This window comes from Denticeps clupeoides, chromosome 2 (assembly GCF_900700375.1).
Source record: "Denticeps clupeoides chromosome 2, fDenClu1.1, whole genome shotgun sequence".
NCBI lineage: Eukaryota > Metazoa > Chordata > Actinopteri > Clupeiformes > Denticipitidae > Denticeps > Denticeps clupeoides.
The window spans coordinates 5,718,086-5,739,482 of NC_041708.1; the positions used below are offsets into that span (position 1 = coordinate 5,718,086).

Here is a 21,397-nt window from a genome sequence, read left to right on the forward strand (position 1 = left end):
AAAACGTGAACCACAAAAGCATGTACAGGAACAACACGTTGCCACTAGTTTGGATACTGGCGTAATCATATAAGCTTTAAAAACTTCACATATGCCACGTTCATTACATGTTTCATGTTGATCATGGCTTAATACTACCAAATATTACAGACAGGTACACATTTGAATACACATTGAATTCATATTACAAAAAAAAAAAAAAAAAAGACCTTTTTCCAGATGTTCTGCTCTAAGCCCACCACAAGAAAGTAGCATGAAACGCAACACAGATCATTTCACGTTTCAATTTGTGTTTATTCAGATGTGAAATGTCACACGCGTTATGTAGCACACAAGTACAAGGGCCAAGAGCCACTCGGGCTTTTACAGCGGTTCAGAGAACGGAGCTGAAATCGAGTCTTTTTACTGTGTGTTTGGCTGAATGTCACCCATAAGTCAACCGATGTGTTCAGACATTTATGCAGCGAACGTCCACTCGGGGTTCTTGCGCGGTTAAATTAAATAGCTATTTGTTAAAGGGTTATAATGAACTGAAAGTGCTATTTTTAAGGACAACTGTTCAAGTGTAAAACAGAAGATGAAGCATTTTTGGCAACGGACAAACTATTCATACTTTCCAAGGTCTATAAATGAGTGTTTTCAGAGCACTGTACTAAAGTGCCAGGGCTCAGTGTCAGCTGGAAACCACCACCGGCCGTAACAAATTTGTCTGCATGACAGGGTGGAGCTTCTCTGGAATCGTTACTGGCATCCCCGTACCCCTCACCCCCTCCTCCGAAAAAAGCAGAAGAAAAATCCACCATCCTCCCCTCTCAAAGGGAAGACTTCACAACCTCGGCGAGCTTCAGGGCAGACTCCACGCAGCCGTCAAAATTCGAGTGCGTGAAGCCGTCGCCCCCGCACGCGAGCAGGGGCCGCGCCAGCAGCGTCATCTGCCCCGGGCAGTCGGGCACCGACCTCGTCACCTAATAACAAAAACACAGCAGCAGGGAATTAGCGCGGCGGTGGCCAGAAAATGGATGCCTCGGTGTGTGTGCGGGGTGAAGCCCTTTTTTTTACTGCTGCTCGTACGATGGCAGCCTTTTCCGTCGACGTTCGCCATGCGCCGGTTCGCGGTGTCTCGGCGCGGCGGTCCATTCCGCTGACCCACTTTTTAAAAATGATCAACGAGTGTGATCCAATTCCCAGTGGGCCTTATGGACTTGTAACAATAAAAGGTGCACAGATCATGCAAGATCATTTTTCATTGCATGTAGTCACAAAAGAGGTAAACCAAATAACCTGAACATTCAATTCTTAAGCTCCCTGATTTGGAGAGATGCAAAGATTTGTCATGTTTGCTATTTTTTTTTCTTTTGTTTATTACATGTGTAATTTCATAGCCCTGTGTCTGTCCCAAAAAACAATAAATCAATTCAATGCATGATAACTAAAACGAAGATGAACATTTTATTTTGAATATTAAAAATGTGTTTCAGTCCCAGTGTTAAATGTTCCATAGAAGTTAATTGATCGTTGAAAGGGTGTACTTAATATTAATAATCCATTATCATATCATCAGTTGAAAATGTGTGAAAAAAAAGGTGAGGACAATCAGGAAATAGCATAGAACCAACATGAAACCCTTCTGGACCAGATCTTGACAGGGATATTATTATTTACATGAGTGCTTTTCCTATTTGCTCTGAAATTTAATTAAATAAGTAACAGTTCTCTTTAAAATTACTAATAGGTGGCCAGTGGTGGCAGTGGTGGCCTAGCAGTTAAGGAAGCGGCCCTGTAATCAGAAGGTTGCCGGTTCGAATCCTGATCTGCCAAGGTGCCACTGAGGTTCCACTGAGCAAAGCACTGTCCCCACACACTGCTCCCCGGGTGCCTGCCATGGCTGCCCACTGCTCACTCAGGGTGATGGGTTAAATGCAGAGGACAAATTTCACTGTGTGCATCATGTGCTGTGCTGCTGTGTATCACATGTGACAATCACTTCACTTTACTTTACTTCACTTTAATGTATGAGAAGAAACACCCTTTTCATTAGTTTAATATTTATTACCCCAAACATTTTGACTATAACAGGGATAGCCCCAATTAACAAAAATTGACAATGTCAGTAGCGGGTGTTTCCACCATTTGCCACAATGACAGCTTGACAGTGACGTCTTATACTCCTCACTGGGCCTCATGATGTTGTTCTGAGGCAATGCGTTCCACTCTTCCACAAGTGCTACATGCAGTTCTGCCAGGTCACATGGGGGTGGGGTACGATCATTCAGTCTCTGTTTCAACTGGTCCCAGACGTGCTCTATGGGGTTCAGGTCAGGGGACATTGATGGCCGTACCATATGAGGGCACTCCAACTTCCTGAAGTTGAGCTGTGACAATTCCGTCACGATGTGGTGGAGCATTATCATCCATGAACAGAAAGTTGGGGGTGTGCTGGTGGAATTGGGGGTGATGATCGCTTCTATGATGTCTCTGAGGTAAGAACGTGCAGTGACTGAGCCATGTACAATAACCAAATCTGTTTTGACTGACTGGTGATGCCCAGACTGTTGCACCTCCTCCACCAAAGCAAACACTGGGGACCATGTTGATCTCAGCGTATCGCTCTTCACCTTCTCCAGCAACGCTGACATGACACTCATCAGTGAACAGGACAGTAGACCACTGCTGCGTTGTCCAGGTCACATGGTAAATTTCCTAAATGTGCATAAATATTTTGTGTGGCCTATTTGTTAAGAAATAAAGAAGTGGCAATAGCTGTAAAGATTCTAATTCAGTACACACAATTTGAAAGAAATTTCAGAACATTTGCATTTCTTGTCACTGGATAACCAGAATACCTCTGGTTTTTAAATGTTGTATTGGTTTGACTGCCCTCTCATCCAAATCATGGAATCTTTATTGAAGTTGCGAACTGATCAGTGAATGAAATCTTACAGGAGCTTTAAGTGGCAGTGACTGCACTTAATGAGATGGTCATTAATAGGAAGGACGGAAAACCAGCCAACAACTATTCAACACACAAACTGTTTCAAGACGGTTGGAAAGCCACCCCCATTGTCTAATCTAAGGTGGGTGAGAGACGCCAAATGTGTGAAATGCAGCAAATCACAGCCATGAAAGGCGCCCAGTGGCAGCTTGGAAGCTCGGGATTTGAAACTGCAACACTTCAATTGTGGGTCAGTCACCACTGCGTCTGCCGTTGAGTATAATCCCAATCTAATATGCAATCCCAAAAACCTACTGTCAGAAGGGACTGTATAGTAAGTTGTATTATGTCTGCTGACGTTTTCGGTCCAGTTGGGTTTATTTGACACCAGTTTTATCAGGATCGAGAATGAGACATGCAAGCTGCTGAATATAATTCTACAGCTCCGTGTACGACCCCGCCCCCCGCTTCCCGAGAAATGTTTAAATACGAGACTGAAAAATGAAGCGTGTTAATGACTTCTCTGGGTAAACACATTCCACGCTCATGCCTGGCCCATTTCAGGCCGTTCTGCAGGCCCAAGAGCCCCGCAGATAAACATCAATAAAGCAAAACGAGGCTAAGGAAATAGTATTCATTTCCTCCAGCTTTTAATAGGCACAGTTAGAGATGCCGCACTGTCATCATTTCCCTCCCTAATCTTCCCCATATCCCCCCCACCCACTCTGGCCCACTCCACCCCACGTCTTCCCCCCTCTTGTATCTCTGTAATCACTGCGTAAATCAATTGATGAACGTTCTTAGTGAAATGTGGCCAAGAACAAATTGTTTGCTTTAGCTGAGTGGTGAGTTGATACTAGCAGTCCTGACCCTGTATGTATATCCCATTTTTCACATAGAGCAACACACTTTTACAGCACGGGTACAACATTTATCTCGTGTTTGAAGCTCTGGCTGTAGATCATTTTAGGGTCGCCAGTTTATGCAGGAATATGAGACATTAGTTAGAACTAAAATGCATAAGGCGGAAGTAAAGGTTAATGGATAAAGGTAGGACCTTGGTTTAAGCACGCAATGATGGGCCTCTTCGCAGCAGCATGCACAGTATAGATTGTCTCTTACAATTTAGCCTGAACTATTAGTATCTACAAGTGTATCACAAGAGAAATGTGAAAATTGTGGACAGAAGGTCATTCATAAAAGTTAACCCCTAACCCAAACCAGGTATTAAATGAGGATAAATGAATGTTTTGAAAAAAGTATCTGTATTCCTATATTCTGTATTTTAATTAATTTGAGACACTGTGCAGCAAGATTTCTGTATAATAAATTTGGCACATACAGGGTTGTTATCTTGCTGAAAGATGAGGTCAAGAGCGCTCTGGAGCAGGTTTTCATCCAGGATGTCTCTGTGCATTGCTGCAGTCACCTTTCCCTCTATCGTGAGTAGTTTCCCAGTTCTCGCAGCTGAAAAACATCCCCACAGAATGTTGCCACCACCGTGCTTCACTGTAGGGATGGTATTGGCCTGGTTTCCTCCAAATGTGATGCCTGGCATTCATACCTAAGAGTTCAATCTTTGTCTCGTCAGACCAGAGAATTTTGTTTCTTATGGTCGGAGAGTCCTTCAGGTGCCTTTTGGCACTTGAAGGTTTTTCTCTATCCACAGAGGACCTCTGGAACTCTGACAGAGTGACCATCGGGTTCTTGGTCACCTCCCTAAATAAGGCATTTCTTCCCTGATTGCTCAGTTTAGGTGGCCAAGCGGCTCTAGGAAGGGTCCTGGTGGTTTTGAACTTCTTCCATGGATGATGGAGGCCACTGTGCTCATTGGGACATGTTCTGTAATCTTCTCCAGATTTGGTCTACAGATAAATACAGACTTCATGCTTGGTTTGCACTCTGACATGAACTGTCAACTGTGGGACCTTATATAGACAGGCATGTGCCTTTCAGAATCAGGTCCATTCAGGTCCTGTTTTTTCCACAGGTTGACTCCAATAAGCTGCAGAAACATCTCAAGGATGATCAGAGGAAACAGGAGGCACCTGATCTCAATTGAGCTTCATGGCAAAGGCTTGAATACTTATGTACATGTGCTTTCTCAGTGACCTTTACTCAAGTAACCATTATGCAGTGTAGAAGTCTTAATAAAAAATTGGGAATAAGGCTGCAACATAACTAAATGTGAAAAAAGTGATGCGCTGTGAATACTTTCCAGATGCGCTGTATGAAGGTTCACCTTTTTTAATTGAACAAATGAAGATATTCACATTGGTGGAGATGCACATCATTTTTAATTTGCCCTGCAAAGAGCCCTTTATGTTTTGGTGTAAACCCACACGTCTGAGAGGCTGATTTATAACAGAAAATGGACAATGAGCCAAACAAAAGGATCACACTGCTGGTTAAAACGCAGTTAAAATTATTCCTACAAAGCAGCTCCCACTCCCTGCCCAAGTGTCAGTGTGTGTGTGTATAAAATACTGTGTTGGCGAGAGCATTTCACTCTGGTCCCTCCCATCCAGTGCACAGTCAGGCCTTGGCCCAATCCCTGCCACTCACAAAGCACTGCGGCCCCCACACAGATGTTCTGTAACCCCTGACCTCATGAGCTGAGAACTAATGCAGCATGTCAGAGAGGGTAGTGTGTGTGTGAGTGTGTGTCAGAGGGGGGGGTGGACAGAGAGGTAGTATAAGCACCTAGTACAACATAATATTGTTCCACAGCCATTCATTTACATGGTTTAATTAGTAGAGTTCTAAATATGTTTAATAAAAAATGTTCCTGCATAACTTATTAAATAACAATAGACCATCTCTTAATTTATAGTGGATAAAATAAACGTCTACTCACCCCTGTTAAAATGCCAGGTTTTTATGATGTACTGTATTGTACCTAACCAGAACAATTCAGTTAAACATGTTATAGGGTGGTATTTACCACACTTGCCTATGAAACAGAAGATCACAAAGTCACAGGTTCAAACCCCAAGTGCACTCTGCTGCCCCCCTGACAGTAGGCTACATTAAAGTTGGGAAAGAAAAGTTGGCATCAGTGCTTATCTGACGCTCTATTAAGGTCTATTTTCGAACTGGTGCTAAATGCAGCACAACTAGCGTTTTAAATTGCGTTATAGAATTGTCTGGGTTTTTAAAATGCCTAAACATTAGTCAAACCGTGGCATATACAGATTCACTTCCATTCGTGCTACTGCATAGCTTTCTTGGCCACCAGTGTTGCCAGATCCTAAATATTGAAGTATCATACCAGCAGCATGAAATTATCATATTTTGAGAAATTTCGTTGTATATGCAGCATCCTGCTTCGGTGCAATGATAATAAAGGCATAACTAACTACAATTTCCATTCTGATGTTGCTCAGATAATCTGCTTTTAGAACACACACCATCATAGACTGTGCATGTTGTAGTGTATAATGCAACTTTTACCTATTGAACAGTGCTTCTACCTGTGTGGAGTCCAGAATGGGTAGCTACTCAGAACAGCCCAGAATATCATTTGCACGTTGCAACCGCAACAGAAAGCTTTACTGTTAGTGCGACTACAGGCTTTAACCACCCTGGAAAACTGGGGTCTTTTTCCATTTAGTTCTGTAAGTCTGATGGCAATGTTGTGTATGCTTACTCTTTTGCGTCTTCCGTAACTGCAACTCCGCCATGCAAATCCGTGCTAAATCATCTGGCAACACAGTCGGCCACTTGCACTAGTATTGCACGAAGTATTGGTAGCACTCCCAACCTATCCACCCCACCCCTCATTGCGCAAGTGGAATTTTCGCAAAATTTTCCCACTTGTGCTAAGGTGTCTTCTTTTTCAGAAGCTCAAATCTGGTTATCCTAATTTCTCCTCAATATGCCACAAGCTCCGCAAATATGTCACTTGCACAAACATCATTAAATAGTGTGTTTGTTTCTTGCCTAATATATTTATTTAAGTAAATCCTTTGACCTTACACCAACAAATAAGCCAGCACTAACTTAGCCCCCATGTTAAAAAATAGTGCCTTATGTGTTAATTTTGCTGATCAAAGACACAATAAGTCATATTTGTACGCGTGTAGTTCATTTTCCTGAATTAGTGGAGTATATGCAGCCTAAATAAGTCTTTTTTTTTATGTAACACACTTCATTGAGACAATGAAGTCCGCTAAGCCAGGCTGCTGATGTGATAAATACAAATCAGCAGGTATCTGCTCAAAGCCTGCCACCCTGGTTCCTAAGTCTGGCACTGGCTCATTAAAAATGAATGCAGGTTCTTAAGCCTCTTCCTACCAGGAGGTACAAAAGAAACATCCTTCTGTTCTCACTACTAACATCTTCCAGGGCTCTATAAAAGTAAGTATGAAGAACAAAGTTTTTCCTTTTTTCATTTGAAATACCTGGGAATATCTCCACTTCTGGCACTTGACACTGGCTGGTGAAGGGAGCCCGGGCAGCACCTTCTCAAGCTCCTGCATGATCACAGGTTGCACGGCCTCCACCGGCTCCTCAAGGTGCTCCAGGCCGAAAGGAACGGAACAACAGAAGGGCTGCAGCTTGATGGCTCTTTATGACAAAAACAAGAGGAAAAAAAAAAGATGTTAAAGTACACATTAAGACTGTTGTGCTGTTATGTACATCCAAAATAATAATAATAAAAAAATCAACTTATGTTCACCTTCGCTCAACAAAGGTAGAGAAAAGGTATCAAAAGCACAAAAGGCAGGAATGTATACATGTCAACACTGGTGAACACAATCGAGAGGTGATCACAAGGGTCAAAGGTTCATGAGGAGAGGTGTGGCACGTGAAAGATACGATTCTTATTAAATAGTCATATACGTATTATATTATTCCACATGGAGGTTTCAAATGTCAAGACATGTGATATCTTTCCACAAAAACCCAGAGAGGGCATGGAGGGGCCATTCTGAAAGGGTAAGTAAAGTTCATCTTTGTCAAGAAAAGTTTGATTTCATAGCATGTTTAACATCTAATAGAGACGGTGCAAGTCATCAAGAGCACACCATTGCCCCCCATCAGGCTGAAGTTTATTTGCAAGGCAAATGTTTCTGTCAAGCTCACGTACCAGAACAGTTAATTGTGTCTGTAGGACTGCATCCTTTGTACATTTTGGGGACCTGAGTATTTTATGTAATAAACAACACGTTCATTCTCGACCACAAAAGCCGGGCAATATTCTCTAAAAGTGATATTATAATATTTCATAACACTGACACCTATCATGAAGTCCACTAATTGACAACTTGACTAAAGGACAAGAGACAGATAGTGAAGCAAAAAAAAAAATTTTTAGCACAATATTAAAACTGGAGGCCTCACACATCCAAGGTTGAGAGTTTGAATCCCAACTTGGACCTTATGTGTGTGGTGTGTGTGAGTGAATGGTATGTCTATGCGCCGTGGAGTGTGCTGTGGCCCCGCCCTCCACCTAGTGTCCTGGGATGGGCTTGATTTGCTGATATGACAATTTTACAGCCTTACCACACTTGTTTCTGTAATGGAATTAAGTATTAAGACTTGATCACGATTCATCAAAATTAATTAGTAACAAATTTTACATTGTCTGAGACCCCTATTTAATTCACTAGCTGGGAATTTTATTTATTTATTTATTGTGAATATTTAAATAGCCTTATATGCCAATATCTTCTTAATGATGAACAGTTATTTGACTTTAATTCACAATAAAAAAAGCACATTACAAATTAGGCAACCATGCAAGATGAATTTCTTAATATAAATCAATAATACTAATATAATATCATCTGTAGGAAAGGCAGGCGCTACAGAAGCTGGAGGGATGAGGATTCGCTGGCTGGGTCATGGTCATAAGACAAACGGGCCCTCTGCAAAACAGAATTTCGAACATGTTCCGGAGGGGAATGGATTGAGATGTAAAGAGGGAGACGGGGTGGGAGTGAAGGAGCAGCCCAGGTTAAGAGAAGGGGGGAAAAATTTCAAGGAAGGATGAAAAATGAGAGGGGAAAGGAGAAAATGCGGACAAGTGAGGGCCGGGAGAAGAGTGGAGAGCGGGAGGGGGAGGAAACGCCCACAAGAGACAGATCCAAAATGAGGAAAAGAGATAGTGGATGGAGAAAGTGAGGAAACGAGACAGAACAAGCAAGGAAGAACGTAGAATGCGGTTGAGACAGAAAGCGAAAGAGGTTGAAAGAGAGCGAGGGAACTAAAAAATAAAAACCTGTCCTGTGTGCTGTGTGTGGGTAGATGTTTGGCACGTTGCCGCACTGAGTCACCCATTATTCAGAAGGGCAGCAGCAGGTCACACGGTTCAGCGCATGAAGGAATCATGTTCATGTTATGACATTTTGGAGGGAATTCTGCACAAAAACACACAGCGCGTCCTGACAGGTCACGCTGCAGATTATGCTTGGCTGGTAGACGTCTGGAGGTATGTGTGCGTGGTTCTTTTCTTCCCGACTTTTTACACGAGGCCGAAGTAGGCCGATCTCCACCACGGCAGACCAGTCAGTTTCTACCTCGCTCATATCCATAAACACATGCAGGTTCATTTCATTCCATTTCAATTTAACAACAAATAAAACCGCAAGATAAAGGAAGAAATATTTTCATTCCAGTAGATTCTTCACCACACCAGGATCTTGCTATTTACCTGGACAACTCACAGCTCTCTCCTTCTACAACAGCCCGCAACCTTGGAGTAACAATAGACAACCAACTCTCCTTCTCGACTCACATCAGCAGTCTTTCCCGCTCATGTAGATTCCTTCTCTACAATATCAGAAGAATCCACCCCTATCTGTCAACCCAGGCCACCCAACTACTGGTTCAGTCCTTAGTAATCTCACGACTGGACTACTGTAACTCCCTTCTAGCTGGTCTACCACTATGTACCATCCGACCTCTACAACTAATACAAAATGCAGCGGCACGACTGATACTGATATCTCCCACACCACCCCTCTGCTACGTTCCCTCCACTGGCTCCCAGTAGCTGCACGCATCAGGTTCAAAATACTGATGCTGGCCTACAAAGCCAAACATGGAGCAGCACCATCCTACCTCACAGCCCTTATTACACCTCGCACTGCACCTCGTATACTCCGAGCCTCCGGTACTGCTCGCCTGGTCCCTCTATCACTGACGGTAAAAGGAAAACATTCATCAAGACTCTTCTCTGTCTTGGCCCCTCGGTGGTGGAATGAACTTCCCCTCAAGGTCAGAACAGCTCAGTCACTGAGCACCTTCAAACGACAGCTCAAGACCTTCCTCTTTAAAGAATATTTAGATTAACTTGTAACCTTCTTGTATGTATAGTATAGAATCTACAACAGAGTGAATAAAAAGATTGTATTCATAGTTGGGGTCCTAGTGAACCAGAACTGATCACTTCATAGATGGTAACATGGAAGCATGTTGTCGCTCTGGATAAGGGGCGTCTGCCAAATGCCTTAATTGTAAATGTAAATGTAAATATCGTGTCGGGGGTAGAGAGATGGATGCACGACTGACCCAAACTGCGCTTCTTGTTGTCTACGGCTATGAAGCGAATGCAGGAGTTCTCCGTGACGTACTTGGCCGCCCAGGGAACGGGGACGTCGGCGCCGGCGCTGTAGAAGAGCCCCAGAGCGAAGCGCGAAGAGTAGCACACCCCCTCCAGCTGCTGCCGCTGGCATCCAGTCATCACTGGGGAGGGAAGAGAGGATCTGAGCAAATGCTGAGACCAGAGAAGGAATGCCACACTGCTGCCCTCAGCCAGTTATTATAACAATATAATAACAAAGAATATAACAAATAAAAACGTATACGATGATATGTTCTGTCTGTGGGAAACTCATAATTTCTACATGAATCAACGGCCCTGTGATATCAGAATTTTTATTTTTATATATACAGTGGGATTCTCTGCTATGATGATGCTGATGATGATTAAATGTTTTTTGGGTATTTTTTATTAATGCATGACTGGCATTTTTTAATGTTTACCACAACAGAAATGTACAGTAACAAAGATCCGAGCAGTTGTGTATAACAACATATCCATGGAACTGGTCTCAACGTTGTCCACTTTTAGTTAAACTCTAGTGACTCAGTGTTAATGTGGATCAATGTGAGACCGACCTTGCATATGACAGAGGTGACACACGCGTGACACAGTTCAGAACGTCAGCAGACCTTTTTACATAAGGGAACAGGAATAATTTTACAGCAGCTGGTCACCACACTTCCAGAACGATTTATTAACGGAAAAATCTGAAAAAAAAAAAATTTAAGTTTGATTGTTGATTCCTTGGCAAATTATTCCAGTAAAGTGAATTCATATTTAAGAGAAGCTTGTTGTGCGACTCGGTTACAGGGTGCGGCCATCGAAAGCAGTGAAGTAAAGAAAGGTAACTTATTACTCTTCTTGGCCGGGTTATTTTTTCGCCGGGCGCCAACTCCGGCAGCTCTTCGGTTCGCCTTGTATCTCAACAGGCTATTACTGCACCACGTTCCATGTAAGTGGTCAGAATAATAGCGTGTGTCCCATTAAATAGCCTCGTATCGTTTCAAAAGGAAGAGAACAAAAGCCGAGGAGCGGCGCGGGCCGCAGAAGCACATTTTGTGCCTGGGAGCCGACCGAGGGCCTTTTGAAATCTGATGTTGAACATGCATGTGGTGCATTTCCATCTTGAACAGTTTGTGTGGAGGAATGTTGCAACTTGGTTTATTTAGAAGGTTTGAAGTTTCTTTTTGAAGCTGTGGTGCCTGCGCTTCCTGTCTGGAACATCTGTTGTTTATTGGCTCGGGAGACTCGAGCTTGGCCCCGCGCGGCCACAGTATACCAAAAGGTCAGGGGTCGCCTGTGTGGCTTCAAATCCATATTTCCACAAAGTCGAATCTAAAAATGCAGATTAGGGGGCGCTAAAACATGAATTTGGACTTAAATTGAAGGCGTTAGAACTTCACGGACCATTTGAGACCATGAAATGACAATTACGACTAGAAATGGGCACGGGGTGGGGAATAATAGAAACATGACAGACGTTCAAATGCAAATCCACAAAATATGCAAGGTTCCTCAATGGGGTTGAATGATTTTTTTTTTATGGCCCATAAAGCGAACAGATCCTTCTCTCACGCGCACCCGTTCCCGTTCCACTGCAGGAATTCCGATGGCATTCTGCGCACGCAGCCGAATGTTCTTTCACTTAGGACGACGCGTTGTGCACGGCAAAGCTTGGGGGAGCAGAGGGAACGGTGGGTGGGTGGATGGGTGGGTTGGGGGGGTGGGCGTAATGGCTGCAGAGGTCGCGGGGTCGCATGTCTATCCCAGGATGCGTTCCTTTTTATCATTTTTCTGTGTCATTCAGCGGCATCTGGGTGAGATTATGGACATGTAGAAGTGTCCCGTTGGTGCGCTATGTGAGGGTCGAATGCATTTGTGATAATTCCACTCAGAACGTGGCGGCGTCAGCATGTGCTAATGTCGTGCTGCTCAATCAACAACACGTTTTATGGTATTAAATTAGAATACATTTCCTTATATATCACAAACAATCCTGCACAGAGGATTATGGGATTGGCAGTGGAGTGAAACAAAAGAAACATGAGGAGTGAATTGACGCACTGGCTAAAGTCAAATATGGGGTTACAGTTCATGATTCTGATGGATTTAGTATGTTAATATAAGCCTGTTATGTGCAGTTAATGTAAATATTTTAAAAGTTCTTACTGTTATCATTATTATTATCATTATCTCAACATGAAGTAGAGTTTGAGTTACACAATTCGTATATGCTCTGTTGTTTATTATTATAAATAAATAAAACTGAAAATATTAATAATGCATAAATGCATTAAGAGAGTTTTAACTTTCCACATACAGTGCAAAGGCAATGGAACAGACCCACAATTCAGTTTGATGGCAGTGAATGGGAAGTCTGACAGCCATAATAAATCAATAAATTTACCTTTTAAAGATTTTTGGAGTTTCCCCTTAAGAACATTAACTGCATTAAATAAGCGAATTTGGGGTTCCAACAGAGAAGTCAAGAAACGATCCAGAAATACTAGGTAATTCCCCCAGCTCCACAGGAAATGCACTGTTTGCAATGTCATCAAAATGTTCGGGCAAATTTCGGACCACATCTGGATCCGTCCGTGTTCCACATCATTGGGGCTGCAGCCATTTGTTAGTCAGATGGTGGGGACTGGCAAGCACCTGGTAGAGGCTGGTTGTGGCTCAACCTTTACAACCATCAGATGAACGGACCACAAATGCTCTTTTAACGTTTCAATTCTTCCCTCAATTCTGCAACATCCCACAAATGAAAGTTTAGACACTGGCTCATTTATGAAGAACAATAGACCACGAAATAACGCGTGTTTTGTAGTAACATTATGTAGTAAAAAATGGGAATAAACCAAACTCTTCAGAGCGTGACAATTTTTGCCATGATGTCATTTCACACTCTTGGGGTCTCGGCTACGTCGAGAACTTTTGCTTTACAGTCACTCATGTTAATGATTGTCTCATGAAGCTGCTTATGATGACAACAACATCGCCGAAATCAGCCATGAAGGAAAAGAAGGATCTGTTTCATACCATAACAAATCCGTTTTCATAGGCTAAGATCTCAAAAGCCTTCATAGAGTTGGTACTTCCAAAGGTTTTACTGCTGGTCGAGTAGAGCGCCTTTTTTAACTAAAGTTATCGCGTTCAACTGTCAGTCACATTGATTTTGTATGACATGTCCTGAGGACCGTGGCCACAATAGTGCTGTCTGGTGACAACGACGATAAAGGCCCGGGGGCCTTGAACTGAATCTTCGGACGGTGTTAGCTTTCACTTCTGCCCTGTGGCACCAGGCAACGTGGTTTCTCTCAGGCTCCCAACAAGGATCTCAGGCAGGCCACCGAGTCATGGTTTTTCACCAAAGTAGGAACAAAGTAGGAACTGCAAACTTTTTTTTTTTTTTTTTTTTTGGGGGGGAAGAGTAGAGTTGAAGAGTTGAGCCTTTACGTATGTTTCAGTGTTTGGACGGGTATATATATATATATATATATATATATATAAATAAAAAACCTACTTCCTGTGAGCTACTTCCTCAAAACCACGCTGCACTGTTAGCATTACATTTGGGGCATTAGCTGACGGTGAGACAACTGCCCCTTTTCCGGGAGTCAGACATCACCAGCATATAACGCAATTTTGCCCACCACTACCGATCCTTGTTGGGGACCTGCACCCATCGAGATGCGTTACGGTAACTGGAAAGCACGTTTTTTTTTTGCGCCAGTTCCTCATGCGCGCTGCCGTGTCGCTTCCTCATTTGGCTCAGTCTGAGGGGATTTGATTTCATTACACACTTCTGTTATCTTTAGCTTCCTTTCCTTCAGACTTCCTCCAAGGGCACTTATACAGCTCCACGAGAGGAAACCCAGTTGCACAGGAATCTCTCGCAGCAACGGGCCGCTTCCAGAGGAACGCTCACACAAAAGCGGGCGTACGCGAACGTGTGTGTGTGTGTGTGTGTGTGCGCACAAATATAGATAGCACCCTAGAATAGCTTCTTTGTGTAGAAAACCAAGCAAAATGTAAGAAGTTAGAGAATATGTGTGTGTTGTCAAGCTGTAGATCATAACGAGTGGAGGCGGGGTTCACGGTTCCATATTGAAATGCATTGCCTGATTCCTTTTAAAGTCCTTTTTTTATGGTTTTATGGCGTGTACATGCGTACAATTCACAAATCAAAGGATCTACCTTTACATGCAAACGTCCGTATTTTAATTTTATTGTTGTCATTGAGATGTTGTCATTGAGATATAACACATGGGGAGTTTCACACATTCGGCTCCTGATGAGATCTGATCCCCCAGCAAGCCCCGCTTTTATTCCACGTTGCATCAGACGCTATAAACATGACGCTACTGTTACAGCAAAAACACACACACACACACACACACACACACACACACACACACACAAGAGCATCCCAATAGCTGTCAACAGAAAAGAAAAAGGATTTCGCAGACAGGCCTGCAGAACAGAACTGTTCTGAATATGGGTAAGCGTACCAGTGTGCATTTTGGGGGATGGGGAAAGAGGTGTCTGCAGGCGATGGTAAGTAAAGCCTCTGACTTGGGATGGGATTTATGAGCTTGAAGGTCCTAGGAGTCGAGCAGCACACGTACATACATACACACACACACACACACACACACACACACATCCGCAGAGATGAAACTGCATGATTTTTTTTAAGACAAAAAAAAAAAAAAAAGGAGGGGGGCTTAAAATAGGCCACAGTTCTGAATAAACCCACACGGATGTGTGCACTGGGGTTTTAATTCCCGAGGTGGTGTGTGCACGTGTAACAATGTGCCGCTGTGTATCTCTGGAATGTTAAATGGATGCGGTGTTCAGTGGTGATGAAATGCAGGATGTTGGGGTGCAGACACATCCACACGCCCCATAATATATACCTGACAGGTTAAACAACATAACTTTACACAGTAAAAACAAAGACAACCATTGCTTCCGTCCCAATTTATATTTTTTTTGCACACTTGTGTGTGTCTGGCTAAAGCAAACATGCTTGGGGATAAATAATAAAGTTAAAAATGGGAGGAGCCTGTAGAGATAATTGACAGCACCCACAAACTACGTCTTTATTATGGATGATTTAAAGACCCAATTAGTCACATGCCCAGGTGTGGTCCAAAAAAGGTGTTGCCAGGTTCTTAATCAATCAATCAATTTTTATTTTATAAGTGTTTCAGCCACAATAGTCCAAAAATGTGCAAAGCTATTTATCTTAAGCAGCTATTTAATATGTTACTCAGTAACTTTTCTCAACATGACATGTTTTCCCTGAAACATTTAAATCAAAACCACCCAATCTGGCAACCCTGAGGTCCTGTGTCCCCTTCTTCCTTCTCCATTTCCTTCCATTTTCTTTGCTCTTTGTACCCCATCTGCTCATGGGCCAACCGCAGAAATGATCAAACGGGGTCTTTGTTATAGTCATATCGGTAACACGTCTGCTACCAAACCAGGCATTGTGTAAATCTGACTTTTGCAAACAATCCTACCTCACACCAGAAAAACACGCCCCAATAAGCTTCAGCACAATGGCACAAATTCCAAGACACAATGCACAAATTTAACTAATGTGCACAGTAAGTGTGCATAGGTACCATTTAAATTATTAAATTATTATTATTAATTTATTCAAAAATAAATAAATGTCTTAAACGTACTAATGGTTTAAAAAATAATAAAAAAAGAAATAGCAAAAACAGAAAAGATATTGGAAGTATGTGTGCCATGTGAGTATGCCATACCATTCGTTGTTTTTTTTTTTTTTTTAAATAGTGAACAATATTTAAGCAGGCGTTGATACAACACCATCTATAACAGAATATACATAATGACATAATTTCAGCACCAACACACATGTTGATTAGACGGGTAGTGGTCGTGTCCTTGTCGTGTGAGGTGGGTGCAGTTTTGTTTTGAAAGGACCGCTGTGACCCAAGATCACAGAGCTGTAGGAGGTCGCCTACTCCCATGTATTCTTTATTGTTCCCAGAGAGCTCTGGCCTTTGCAGGGGTCCCCAGGGGCCGGAGCAGCAGCCTTCCACAGGGGGAGTCGGAGTGCACCGTCCGAGGCCTAAGAAAGGTTTATTTAATATTTACCAGAGCGGTTGCTGGAGCCTGGCCAGGGTGAAGGAGGGGGGTTCTGTTGTTTTGCTAACCTTTAATGCACTTGTACGTGAACTGCGTCCAACAATAAGTGAAATATTTATAGAGAAAGGTGAAGCATGCGGTGTTGCAGGGGGCAGTTTCGCCATCCGCTGCAGATCTACCAATAAGCACAAACCAAAACTACAACTGTAACCAAAGCTCAGCCTCCAGCCTAACCCTAACCCCTGAACCCTCTGACCCAAATCTTCGTCCCGGTGCACCGTGCATCCTGCAAACGGCGTCTGGGTCCCACGCATTCTGAAAAATGGTAAGTGGACTGCAGTGACTGACTCAGAGCAACTCAGGTCGGAGACGTTGACCCACATCCTGTTCAAAAGTGCGTGTGCCTTACAAGGGGTGGATTTACCAGGAATCAGGAGCTTGTGTCGTGAACCTGCAGCATTTTGGTCTTAAAAGTTGCAGTGAATCTAAAGCATACGAACGGTTTTTAATTTAAACAGTTCATATTCTGCTACCTATCTGACTAATCAGTTTTACTCCAATACATCTAAAAAAAAAAAAAAAAAAAAAAAAAAAAGTAAATTATGAAAATTAAACGATGACCTCCATTGTACATTTACCTGCTGTCCCTATTTCATAGGGACAAGCCCACATTAATGTCCAACCCTGGACTGGATTCATTTAAATTTAAAGTTTTTAAAGTGAAGTGATTGTCACATGTGATACACAGCAGCACAGCACATGGTGCACACAGTGAAATTTGTCCTCTGCATTTAACCCATCACCCTGAGTGAGCAGTGGGCAGCCATGACAGGCGCCCGGGGAGCAGTGTGTGGGGACGGTGCTTTGCTCAGTGGCACCTCAGTGGCACCTTGGCGGATCGGGATTCGAACCGGTAACCTTCTGATTACGGGGCTGCTTCCTTAACCGTGATTGTGTTTTACGCAATCACGCAACATGAATAACACAAGTCATGGACTGACCCACTTGTTGGCAGTTTGCAATTTCATTGCAATACAGTCACTGATTTATTCAAGAAAAGTCAAATCATTCTGCAACGTCTGAACGGCACAAAAAGAACCTGCGAGCCTAAAAAAGTCACATTCGGCGCTCGAGCACACCTACCCACTCGGTCCCACTCGGGCTGATAGGGAGAAAGACGTGTTGGCTCAGTTCTGTGAATGAAGAAAAGAGAAGCAGAAACCTCCCCGACCCACTCGCTTCCGGAGGCAGCGCTGCTGCGGGATTTCTTTCAGGAGCTCCTGCCCAACATAACGGCGGCCGTTGTGAGGCCGCGAGGGAAGAGGAGCCGGAGCCTTGCTCTGATGTCAGCTGAAATATTTTCTGGGTAAACGGAGCACAACCGTGGGGTTTATTTCTGAGACGGCCTGTGTTTAATTCGGTACCAAACAGAGATATTTAGGGCAGCGACCTGAGGGGCTTCGGTGCTGACGTCAGGTCAGAGAAGCTATTTTGAGCCATGGAGAGGAGGTGGTCTGTGGCAATAGCTGCTTTAACATCTTTCTGAGGTTTTGGTGGCACCGTGTAAGCGACCAGCTTATTTTTTTTCAAATAAGCACGATCCTGGTATGTTGGCTGACATCAGCGACTTCAACATTCTAACTCGACAATGGAACCGGGTTCGAACATAATCCCGTTAGAATTTCACCAGAAATGTATCCACCTCCATCATACGAAACAAGGAAACGAAGAGACCTTCTTAAATGTATACTTTTTCCCAAGAATCTAAAAGATAATATCAAAGACAACACATGATGTGGGTGGTAGTAGCCTAGTGAACACACTCGCCTATGGACCAGAAGACCCAGGTTCAAATCCCACTTACTACCATTGTGTCACTGAGCAAGACACTTAACCCTGAGTGTCTCCAGGGGGACTGTCCCTGTAACTACTGATTGCAAGTCACTCTGCATAAGGGAGTCTGATAAATGCTGTAAATGTAAATGATGTATAGACAGTGCTGGGGCAGCCGTGGCCTAGCCGGTAAGGCGACGGAGCCGTAATCGGAAAGTTGCCAGTCGAATCCCAAAGCTGCTCCCCAGGCGCCTGTCATGGCTGCCCACTGCTCACCAAGGGTGATGGTTTAAAAGCAGAGGACACGTTTCGTCATGTCACCGTGTGATGCGCTGTGCATCACAATGATAATCACTTTCACGTTTTCAACTTGTTGTGCCTGTCCTACGCCCAGTGTCACTGAAAGCCTCGACCCTGATTAGGAATAAGCGGTTTGTGAGTGACTGAGTGAGCTTTATTATTATTGTCCTCTATACATTTTTTTAACCAGCATCTCTTACTGCTCCTTATTGGCCTTCTGCTAATTATGTCTGAAGTTCATTATGGATTTTTACAGTTCTGACTGTAAAAACAATGACTCTTAACATCCTCCTACCAGTTTTTCATGGGTTTCTTTATTCCATGGCCACATTTGCAAATGAGAACCGTTTTATCCGGATTTCCTGCAAGCGGACACAGCTTCATCCTTTAACCCAAAACTGCTACAAGCCACGACGTCTGCAGGCTGGATGCTGTCAAAGGACTGATTCTCTTATTTACTTTCATTCGCCTCCCAGCATGTCTTATTATAAATGATCTTAAATCAAAAATGATTCAGATGGAATTGAGGACTTTTTCCCCCTAATATCTAATATGGTAGTAGCCTAGTGGGTAACACACTCGCCTATGAACCAGAAGACCCGGGTTCGAATCCCACTTACTACCATTGTGTCCCTGAGCAAGACACTTAACCCCAAGTTGCTTCAGGGAGACTGTCCCTGTAACTACTGATTGTAAGTCGCTCTGGATAAGGGCGTCTGATAAATGCTGTAAATGTAAAAATGTAAATGGTAAGTAATGTGGTATTTTTGCCTATTTAGTCATTGTTTTGTTTGGGTCACAGTTAACCATACCGTAATGCACAATGTACCAATGCAGGTATGGATCGGCACAAACGCCATTAATCACAGAGCCTTTCTTGTGCCGCAGCGGAGCAGGTCGTGCTGCTGTCTGACGGCAGCCCTCGCTGCGTGGACCGAGATTAGACAAAGCTCGCGCGGCACCGCCGCTGCAGGGGTGGCTTCACATCCTGCCCGAAGAAAAAACAAAAAAAGAGAGACCTTTTGACTGAACATCTCTGTGCTACTATCCAACTATCATTCTGAAATATTCATCGCCCGTGCTTCATGTCACTGCACAAATTATTAATAAAAAAAAAATAAACTGAAACAGTTTGATGTGAAGATTACTGTCGTTTTGGAAGTAAAGATGCTCAATGTAAAGAGATTCAAAAGGGCAAGTGCACCACCTTTGCATTCAGAGCAGACGCCACCAACGTTCATTAGTTTATGTGCCAAAGAAAGGAAAAAAAACTAGAGCATTAAAACGAATACCATATTACAGTACGCAAAAATGTTAATGAGTCCGAGCGGCTAACAGAGGTTACCTACGTCTCTCCTCCTATTCCACTGAGAATCTGTTTGCCCACCAGTCGCCACTGGTCTCAATTCTGCTGCTTCAAGCAACCCAATCAGAGCAAACAAAGAAATTATTTTACATTTTATATATATATTACACACACACACACACACATTTCTGAAGAAGCTGCTCTTTGTTCTGTTTTACACCAGTTTAAGTCACAGAGCATCCAGCGGACGGGCAGAAAGCAGGCAGTGCATCTCCATCAGAGACCCCCAAACAGGGATTACATCACTCCGCCAGTAACCCAGACAGTCTGAGAGTAGAGGAGACAAAAAAAAAAAAAAAAAAAAAAGAGACTCTCTCCTATTGGAGGGAGATGATGTAACCGCAAGCTTGAGCCCTGGCTCAAGGTAATCACTTGTAAAATGATACGCCGCAACACAACGCGTAGGGGAGCGCACGAACTCTCGTACGCACGCCAGTATATTACCCCGCAATACAAAGAAATCTCGTGGAAGAATAGGCGCCGGCGGTGTTTTTTCGTTTTTGAGGAACACGTCATTAATTAAAGCCAAAACCAAAGAAATGGGCCAAAGACAGTTGCTAAGTGTCCCGGGAGGTTGCATCGCAAAATAAACCGGGTGGATTGTACGCGAGAAGACAGTCCGGCAAAGAAAAAGCCCCCCCCAAAAAAACGGGGGCTTCTAATTTCACGCGAGGGTAAAGAAAAAAAACCAAACAAAAACGGACATAGTATCAGTTCGAAAAAAAAATCCAACACACCGTCAGGTTATTAGCGTTGGACAGTGTCCTTTTTTTGTAGGGCAACGCACAGAAACGAAGGTGACGTCAGCATGAGCACAGTAGCCTACGCGGGACAGGGCGTCGCCCAAGCAATCAACCACACAGATGCAGGCTGTAACCTATGAGTGGGCGGCGGTGTGTGTGTGTGTGTGTGTGTGTGTGTGTGTGTGTGTGTGTGGGGCAACGGTGCACACGAACACGCCAGCGGTGTCCTTTTCCCTAAAAATCAAGCAGCGGTGTGAAAACGAGCCTCGCCCACACCTTCGGCGGCCCAGAAGTGGTTAGCCTCAGAAACAGGGTCTTCTCACAAGTAATTAAGGTTGATATAAAAACAAAACGTAGCGCTTAATAAATCTATTTTTGAATAGTATTAAAAAAAAAATAATGTTTTTTTTTAAATATAAAAGACTATTACATTTGGGTTACATTTTAAATACACAGCGCTATATTGGGTAATCTTCTGCATCTGCTTTTTGCCTCTTTTGTGTCTCACAGGAGGAAAAATAAAAGTGAACTTTTTCACGCGC

The 21,397-nt window shown here is 43.3% G+C and overlaps 1 protein-coding gene across 1 annotated transcript in view; it reads right to left on the reverse strand.

Annotated features, from left to right (window-relative positions):
- Nucleotides 1-273: 273 nt before the first annotated feature.
- Nucleotides 274-21,397, reverse strand: part of rnls (renalase, FAD-dependent amine oxidase) — a 28,015-nt gene continuing 6,891 nt past the window's right edge. The window contains exons 5-7 of the mRNA XM_028960161.1: nt 10,444-10,624; nt 7,336-7,501; nt 274-965 (exon numbers count right to left, since the gene is read on the reverse strand). Coding sequence (XP_028815994.1) covers nt 813-965; nt 7,336-7,501; nt 10,444-10,624 — 500 coding nt within the window. The 3' untranslated portion in view covers nt 274-812. The remainder of the gene's footprint in view (nt 966-7,335; nt 7,502-10,443; nt 10,625-21,397) is intronic.